At 33.8% G+C, this 9,137-nt stretch overlaps 2 protein-coding genes across 2 annotated transcripts; both read right to left on the minus strand.

Moving 5' to 3' along the window:
- Positions 1 to 50: 50 nt before the first annotated feature.
- Positions 51 to 1,415, minus strand: LOC114407579 (60S ribosomal protein L22-2). Its single transcript, XM_028370734.1, has 3 exons — positions 1,281 to 1,415; positions 831 to 1,067; positions 51 to 423 (listed from the first exon to the last, which is right to left on the minus strand). The coding sequence occupies exons 2-3, from the start codon at positions 1,058 to 1,060 to the stop codon at positions 279 to 281; spliced, it is 375 nt and encodes a 124-aa protein (XP_028226535.1). The 5' UTR covers positions 1,061 to 1,067; positions 1,281 to 1,415; the 3' UTR covers positions 51 to 278.
- Positions 1,416 to 2,950: 1,535 nt separating this feature from the next.
- LOC114407580 (E3 ubiquitin-protein ligase RFI2-like) lies at positions 2,951 to 8,673 on the minus strand. Its single transcript, XM_028370735.1, has 6 exons — positions 8,286 to 8,673; positions 7,080 to 7,249; positions 6,175 to 6,233; positions 4,571 to 4,596; positions 4,096 to 4,480; positions 2,951 to 3,859 (listed from the first exon to the last, which is right to left on the minus strand). Exons 1-6 carry the CDS (start codon positions 8,425 to 8,427, stop codon positions 3,388 to 3,390), a joined length of 1,254 nt encoding a protein of 417 aa, XP_028226536.1. The 5' UTR covers positions 8,428 to 8,673; the 3' UTR covers positions 2,951 to 3,387.
- Between the last annotated feature and the right edge of the window lie 464 nt (positions 8,674 to 9,137).

Here is a 9,137-nt window from a genome sequence, read left to right on the forward strand (position 1 = left end):
AATGAAAGATAGGGAGCAGGAGGAGGTAGGCAAAGGCAAATTAGTCGAGATTGTTGAAAGAAACATAATGCAATTTAAAAACTGAAACAACAGAGAATAATTTGTAAACTCTGTTCCCAATTCAACACCAATAGTACCGCAATTCTTAAATGATCAAAACCGTTAAATTGCAACCGATCAAAACAAAGCATCGTATCTCAAGCAATATTTGCCAAAAAGGAAGCTAGGTATAGGAAAAGGGTAAACAAAACACTTAAGCAAATAAGGCTATCAGACAACTAATCTTCTTCCTCTCCCTCATTCTCAGCAATGTTGAAGTACCTCAGTTCGTAAACACTTCTATCCTTGTTTGAAGCAATCACTCTGAGCCAGTCTCGCACATTGTGTTTCTTCAAGTACTTCTTCGTCAAGTACTTCAAATACCTGGAACCATACGAGCAGTTAAACACTTGCACCCTTACTTCACGCATATCAAAATAAAAACGCAAAATACATTGAATTTCTCCCATTATGCATCTTAGCTTCTAGAATAGTTCAACGGATTAAGTACATAAATCGATTTTAGCTTATGAGAAAAACTCAATTCATTTTAACTTGTTATTTCCTTATCCTGCTCAAAGAGAACTTTATCCTAACAGGGCCTAAATCCAAGTCCTAAACACTGATCAGACGTTGTGAATTTAAAAGACAACCGTATTTGATGGCATACCGCAACAACCACAACCATAAACACAATCACAATTTTAAGATCTTTTGTTATCATAGTTTGCATACATAAGCAACCTATTGCCAAGCATTCTACATAGAGCAATAAGCAGAAAGAAGAATACCGTTTGGAAAAGTTACAGTCAGAGGTGAGAATAATCTTAGTCTTCTCACGTGTAACGGTAACAGAGTCACCAAGAGCACCAGCTTTGCCACCAACCTTGATCCTCTCTTGAAGAAACTTCTCGAGAGAAGCAATGTCCATGATCTTGTCTTCTACTGGCTTTGCACAGTCAATGGTGAATGTAGCACCCTTCTTCTTTCCCTTCGCTGCTGCTGCACCTCCTCGACTCATTTTCCCTCTGCAACAACACGAAGATGCTTATGCGATTTAACACGTCGTTAATTGAACTTTAATGGGAATCGATTTTGAAAATCGAGTCAATAAGTAGTGAAACCTTCAAATATCTTAAGTAATTGGAAAAGGGAATAAAATACGGTGAAAACCCTAATTTGCCTTTGTTTTTGGCGAAATAGAAGAAGAAGAAGATGCATAGAGGATGAAAGGGTATTACCGTTAGAGACGACGTGAAGATGCAGCGGTGAGGTGAGAACTGGGAAGAGAGATGAGAACGGCGGTGGGAATTTTAGGGTTTAGATTTGAGGTTTTATACGATGGATTCCATAGGCATGCTCAGGTTTTCTTCTAATAACATAAAACGCTCCGTTTTGTATTGTTCTTTTTTTTTTCAAACAATTTTTTTATAGAATATTTACCTTTTATTTTTCATAATAAGCTTGACAAAAAAAAATTGAGAGAGATTATTTATGATTTTCTTAAAAAAAAATCTAAACATAAGAAAATGAAGTTATGTTTTTAAAAATAAAAATATTTTCTTTAAACTAAATTTGTAAATTTTTTGTAAGATAATGAGTCTAAAAAATGAAAGATAATATATTTTTTATATTATATTATTTCTTATGTTCCTATTTTTACCCAAACCAGTCAAGAATGAATGAACTTAAAACAAACTTTGAGAAAGTTTTTTTTTTTTTTTTTAAATAAGAGTGGCTATTTGTCATCACATTTTGTTTAACAAAGATAATAGCAAATAATTTTTAATCATAGATCTAAAATTGAGTTTTAATAACCTTATTTTTGGCCAACCCTTATTTATACCAATAATATATTTGCAATATGAAATATGACCAATTATCCAGTTTTGAAATATAAGACATTCCAATTTTTAAATATCAAAATATGAATTATAGTTGCAAAATGGTCGGAAAAAAAGATCAGATAATTAGTGGCTTTTATGTTTAATCGAATTATCCAAATATTAATCAACATTATATTGATTTAAGGTTAAATAAATTTTGTAGTCTCGTCAAATTTCAGATTTTAAATTTAGTTTAAATATAATTTTTGTTATTGTAATTTAATGCTTTTTAAATTTTTGATTTTACGATTTTAATCATTTTAGTTTCTATAAATTATATTTTTTATTTTTTATTCTTAAAACACTTTAAATAGCACTTTTTTATTATTTAAAGTATTTTTTTACTATTTAAAATATTATCTAAAGTATTTTAAAGATAAAAAACATGATAAAAACATTTTGCAAACAGCAAAGAGATTTTTTTAAGAACGAGAATTAGAAAAAAAAATTAAATTACATGAATAAAAAATATATTTAAATCTTTAAATTTTAATCTCCCAACTCTCAAGGTTTTTACTCATTTTTAATCGTTCACTTATTTTATCACTAATAATTAATTTCTAAGAGAGACTAAAAATGAACCATAACAGAGTAGAAGTTTAATCTTATAAAGACTAATTATAAACAATAAAAATAAACTTGAGATTAAAAATAGATAAAAAAATCTATAAAAAGACAAATTTTAAACTTGACACTCGTCAAGAAAAAATTCATTTAACCACCCTTTATTTTACCTAGTAGGGATAGTCACCATATTATCCCGTAGTTATGTTTGTGTTTTGGTAAATAATTATGTTATTATATTTTATCATCATATATATAACTACTTAACTAAATATTATTTTATTAAGAAGACTAACTCAGTTAGTTAAATATGATATATGAATATTATAACTAACTATGATATATTATAAATCTTGTAATATCGTGATTAATTCCTACGAATAAAAAAATTAAAGATTATTTCGTTAAATCAGCCTTGAAATTATCCTAAACTAAGCAAGTTTAGAATCACTGGGGTCAGCTCTTGCACAATAATAGTAGTCTATAATCACATTGCCACTGAGCAGTGGTAAGATTAAGCATATTCTCGATACACAGCATTTGCATGAGCATCGATGTCAAAGTAAATAATTTACCCACTACAATAAATCCAACAACGACACATGCTCTCATCCACTAATTTATCACTTGAGATGACAATGCACCAGTATTTCTTCCCAAACCTGATTTTCCCAACTAGATACGATCTTATTTTATGCCCTCCAAGGCAAAGAAACTAGAGGAGACCAATGTCCATCACACTGCCACATGGCTGCCCGAAAGATGAATTCCAAGGCCAGCCAGAGTATAAAGTCTGTCATAACATGCCAGCCAGGCTAAAAGCATTATGTAACGTTTCTCAAGCATACATAAATTTTGATTTTCGACAATAACTGTAGTTTGACATAAAACAAGTATATCACCGATTTTGTGAAGGCATTCTGTCGGATTCGTGCCTTAATCGAAAGCTGCTGGATCTGATACTTGGGTCTGACACACTGGCAGTCTGGTGGTATGCTCGCCAACTTGATTCTCTACCAACATGGTTTAATGGCAATGAAGGCAAGTGCTCTCTTTCCCTAGCATGGAATCGACTTGGCAGATGGGTTTCTTCCTGAAAATTGTGTCCTGAAGAACCTGATGGAATATATACGAAGCCAGCACTTCGGTCTGGTGACGAGGCCACTGGTGCTAATTGAACTGACCCACTATGACTACTGGATCTTCGAGTGCTAGAAGCAACAGGTGTCCGTATTGTGGCAGAATTATGAGGTAGCTGAGGTTGATAATATGCTTGAAGAGCTTGGACTCTATCACGGGCCCGAGCATTGCTGCCTGGATAAGGAGGGATCATTGAAGATGCAACAGAGTTCCCAGCCCTAGCAGCAGAACTGCAGAATTACACGAGTCAGATGTTAACCTAATGAATGACCTTACCAAATTTCCAACAGCTAGCAAAAAATGCCTAATTAGGTCGTTTACAATCTAGCAATTGAATTTAAGTATTTAGCCCAATTTCTTTACGTATTTGACAGCATACAACAATGTGAGCCTATACATTTGAGGCTTGAGCAATATACTAACTTCCACAAATACTAAAGCATCCTAGTAAGGTACAAAGAGGCACCTGTGACCAACAAGGAAGGGATGCATAAAAGACCCGGATCTAGGGACATCTGAACCACCCCGGGCAGGCCTTTGACTACCAGGTGATACTGAGGTCTGTTCTGAGGTGCCTAGACGGCTGTTGGCAGAAGAGAAATGAGAGGAATTGTGTTCCCAACTGTGATAATGAAGATCCACTGCAGGAAATGTGTAGGAGGTTGGCATGTCACCAGGTACAGGTGGACCATTCCAGTGGTTGAAATTAGAAGCTTCGGAAACAGTTAAGCCAGAATTGGAGGTGGAGGGATGTATTGGTCCAAAGTAGGCAATATACGGGCAAGGATGACTAGCAGATGATACAGCTGTATGTTCTGCAAATATAGCATGTTGTCCCAGCACATCATGATCTGCATCTCAAAATTCAAGTGGAGATAACAAATTCAGTCAAATGTAAGTTGGATGAAAACGAGGCTAGTGTGCAGGAAAAAGGATCTTACATGCAATTGAAGAAAAATCCCCTTCCCTGGAAAAATAAAAAAACAGAATGAGTTACAATCTCATTAAAAAGTATTTTTTTGGGGGTGGGGGGGAGTACATGCATTGCCAGCCAGCCAGCCAGCACAACACTTCCAAACACCATTATTACCAAAAACCTGCTCCCCCCAATCCTCCATAATAGCAACATAATAATACAATCACAACCAATCTTCCATTTCAATATGTCTGACAGAGACCATGATTTTGCTCCACAACAGTTACAGAACTGGAATCAGTTTTGAAACCCCAAAGTAACATTCTAAAATCTAAACAAATATTAAGTTGGAAACTAGCGGAAAGACAGGCACACAGTGCTGTAACTGCTGTCTGTCTGCATTTTTTATTTTGAAAAAGTATTAAATTTGATTTGTTTTAACAATTTAATATATAGTCAATTTGACATGAAAGTTTGAAATAGAATAGTGAGTGGTTTGGAAAGCAGTTAAAGGGTAAAGTAGTCTAACAAAATTTGTAGACCAAATGGGGGTATCCCTTTGTTATTGTTATAGATTATAAATGACTAGGAACAGGTAAAATGCTAGGGAAATATAAACCAAAACCAGCATCATTTAGTACATGGATAGACTAATTTTTTGTTTTACTTAATAGCATAAGATATTTCATAACAAGAAAAGGAGAATTACACCCAAGAGGTATAAGATACATCCTTAAACACCAAGGGTGTCTAGCTTGGTTGGTTAAGCAAGGTGTGTGTGTGTTGTAAATCCCTTGGTACCGTGTTCAATTCCTACGGATAAAAAAAAAGATACATCCTTAAACCTTTTTCTTGGGTACATGAATATGCTTAAATATTAGAATTTAACTTGAAATATTATCAAGAATTTCTATTTGTAGTTTTTCCAAAATTAATTATCTTTTAACGTATTATAAGTATGATGTCACAATGTGTACAATGAGAAAAATTCAATAGCGATAAGTACACAACTCTTCAACTTCACCAGAAATTTTGGCAGTTCCCAACAAAACTACACTGGTCTGTTATTTCTAATTCCCAAGTATGGTATGGCTTATACAAGAGAATGTGGGAGGTCCTGTCCTAAATCAATTGGAAGTTAAAGTCTTATTTGAATACAAAGACTTTATGGAGCGACTTATAAACTAACTTTTGAGCTACTGCCTTTAAATTCTTGATACTTTTGTCAAGAGTCAAGATATCCATTTGTTTTTCCCACTTTTTCTTCTCTTATTTCCCAAAAATCTTATTCTATAATATAGCCCAAATTAGAGATGGCATTAATACTTGTTTCCCACTTTTGTCAAGATGGCATTAATACTTGAACCACATTTGACTTTATTAACCTGATTTGGTTCCAAGTTAAACATACCGTAGTTGACTTTTTATAACATGTAGGACCTAAAAACAAATAAAGTGGTATTAGTAACACTGAGAGTACCAATTGTATCTTAGAAACAGCCTTCACAAAAATCCATATGCATGTTTTTTCAGGGGCAAGACACTTTAAAGAACAAAGGAATATCATAAATAGGAATTTGGACATAGATTGGTTAGTATGTATATTCAAGTGTATTACTATAAGCTTACTCGAAAGATGAAGGAAGCCGGGTCAAGTTACCAAAAGGGCACCAGTGAACTCCAAAGGACTGCAGAAAGCATTTGGAAATTAAAGTTTAGTTAACATGGTAAGTGGAATATTCTATCCGCATACAAATGGAAAAGAATGAGATAATTTCCAACTACTTGTATATTAATAAACGGGATATCGGCTAGAATATTGCGCTGTAAATAATAATGGAAGAAAATAGCACACCAATAGGGATTAGTTGTACATTTGGAAGATTGACAAAGGTATAGGAATGCAGAAGGCAAATAAAAGCAGGAGAGGGAGTTAAACTTCAAAATAGGTCAAAGATATTGAAATGCTTTAATTTTTAAGTGGCTAGTACACAACATCCAGTTTAGCTTCAATCTAGAAAGTAGTTTTTCCTTCCCTTCTCGTGTGTACTTCTCATACAATATGATATGAATAATACTGCTGGAGAAGGCATATATTGTCCTAAAACAACTATTTCTGGGTAAAACCTTTTTGACAAAATTCAGCAAAATACATGTTTACAGTTTTATAATCGTACATATGTATAAAAATAAGCTACTAATTTCACTTAAGATTAGTTTGCAATTTAAAGTTACTCAGCATCAGCAGAAGATCAAATATAGTTTGTACATGTTAGGGTGAAATGGGATTAATGTCCCTCTAGGGTCATATCTTTCATTTGGACAGCAGTACTCGATAGCACTGATTAATACAAACAACATTTAGGACTGATAGTTGTTATGTTATGTACTGGTCAAGTTCAGAAATAGCAACCCACCTATTTTGCACTGTTAAATTTAAGGCTGATTATAAAATAAACCAATGCAAACACATACTTATGATGTACTAGAGAAACAAAATGGCAAAAACAATTATAAGGTCATGTGACTATTACCATTTCAGAGTAGCTAACATCATATAGATCCTCATCATGTGTCCATTCATCCATGCTAAATTCTGGATATGATCGGCAACCATTAGCATAAAGCCACTGACCTTTTTCAATCTTACGACAATTGGGGCACTGCATTGCCCCCTTTATATTGAAGGCTGAGCCAATGCAATCTGAACAATATAAAGAATATAATAAGAAGGATAGCAATATGACACGATGCCATGCAGATGCAGCTATCAACTTATTATAAAATTGATTCCAGTAAAACATGAAACCAAGCAATATTGCATTAAAAGTACATGTAGTCATATAAACAAGTGTTGTGAATTAAAGTACTAGTATAAACCAGGAATTTTTCATTCTCACTTTTCTGCATAGAACAAGGTTGTTGGGAGCGAGGATGGTTTGTGTGGCCATAGGTTTAAGACACAGGAAAGACACTTTGATGAACCTATAAGATTTTCCCAGCTCATCAAAACCAATCTATCATTTTTTTGGGCTGAGAATTAGCAATGTTGTATATGATAACTTCTAATAATACTAATGGATGACATATAATTTAATTAGCCTAATTTAGACAAGTCTTCTTCAACCAAGTTGAGGACTATTAAATGTCTTCCAAAAGAGTTAGCTTCGGACAGTTTAACAAGAATGATGAAATTCGAGGAATTCTTATCCGTGGAAATTCATAAAATCACTATTCGACATCCACTGCCATATTTCAACCAGAGGAACAAAGAATTATTGAATGTGAAAAATAAGAGGAACTATCTACGTAAGCGTTCCCCGTTGCTCTTTACAAAATAATAATAAAACACAAAGCACTCTCTCCTTCTCCCTCTCCCTCTTATATATCAGCTCCACCCCTCTCCATCAACAGAGGAACCTGTTTTCAGATATTGAATTCGATTCACTACATACAGCTGAATCAAATAAGCACCATCAAGCTTATTCCAAACAAAATCGTCAAAAATAAAATACCACCACTCCAGCAGAAAAACATACTATCATGCAAATCATATACATAAAAGAAGATTAATCCAGTAACATCGTTGCCACAATTGCAAGCATATCATCATCATCACAAAATAAGCGTTCCTGAATCCTATTGTTCGTTAGAAAAAAAACAACTCAGATCTCGATTGCTCAATGTCCAATCCAACAATTACAACGGCGTCAAATTGAAACAATCTAATCAATAGATACCGAGATGAAATTGATGTCCGCATTGAAGCTTGGCCCAGGATCGATCACCGTTATCGGTAACAGCCTCGAGGCAAATCGAACAAGGCACTGAACCGAAGGACTTGTGCGTGTCTCCGTCATCGTCATCGTTTCCCAGACCCATCGCAATTCAAAAACCCTAAAATGACATCACATCACTATAACAAAATTTGTGCGAGTTCCGATTAGGACACAGAAGAGAATGTTACGTGAATTTTTATGCGAGGTAGTTAAATAGGTGAGATTTAAAAATTCTGAACTCTCACTTTTTCTTTTTGTTCAGTAGAGAGAGAGAGAGAGAGAGAGGGGGGAAGAAGGTTTGGAGTTGGAGGAATGAATGAGATTGAGATTGGGATGGTAGCAAAGCAAAAATCTCTTTCTCTTGTTTTTCTTACTTTTTTGTTTGTCTTAAATTTGGACCGTTAGATGATGTAGTTGGACTCGCGAAAACTGTTGTCCAAACAAAGCTAGTAACGTCTACGGATTTGATCCATTTTTTACTTTCTTTCTGTCCCAATTCCATTTAATTATGGTTGAACCCGTATTTCATCTTTCCTTTTCTTTCTACGTGACTCACGCGTTTGTACCATGTTTCTATTTATTGTATACTAGAATTGTAAGTCGTGCATTTATAAAAAAATAAAACATATTACTATCATTTTTTTATTTATTGATATTCATATCATATGGTTGTTTTAAAGACAAACAAACTAGGACATGAATAATAGGTATTGTCTTTTTTTTTCCCATTGAATATAATATTTATATGAAATAGATCTGGTTAAAAGTGATGATCATATCAATATATATAAAGTAAATATTTTTCTTTAATAT

This window comes from Glycine soja, chromosome 3 (genome assembly GCF_004193775.1).
Source record: "Glycine soja cultivar W05 chromosome 3, ASM419377v2, whole genome shotgun sequence".
Taxonomy (NCBI): domain Eukaryota; kingdom Viridiplantae; phylum Streptophyta; class Magnoliopsida; order Fabales; family Fabaceae; genus Glycine; species Glycine soja.

What these genes read in the sequence shown, in the direction of transcription:
- LOC114407579 (XM_028370734.1), bottom strand. Translation starts at nt 1,060, where the DNA reads ATGAGTCGAGGAGGTGCAGCAGCAGCGAAGGGAAAGAAGAAGGGTGCT. An exon ending in GACTGTAACTTTTCCAAACG is followed by an intron (nt 424 to 830) that starts GTATTCTTCTTT and finishes GTATGGTTCCAG; the next exon opens with GTATTTGAAGTACTTGACGA.
- LOC114407580 (XM_028370735.1), bottom strand. Translation starts at nt 8,427, where the DNA reads ATGGGTCTGGGAAACGATGACGATGACGGAGACACGCACAAGTCCTTC. An exon ending in ATGTTAGCTACTCTGAAATG is followed by an intron (nt 6,234 to 7,079) that starts GTAATAGTCACA and finishes TGCTTTCTGCAG; the next exon opens with TCCTTTGGAGTTCACTGGTG. An exon ending in CCCTTCCTTGTTGGTCACAG is followed by an intron (nt 3,860 to 4,095) that starts GTGCCTCTTTGT and finishes GTAATTCTGCAG; the next exon opens with TTCTGCTGCTAGGGCTGGGA.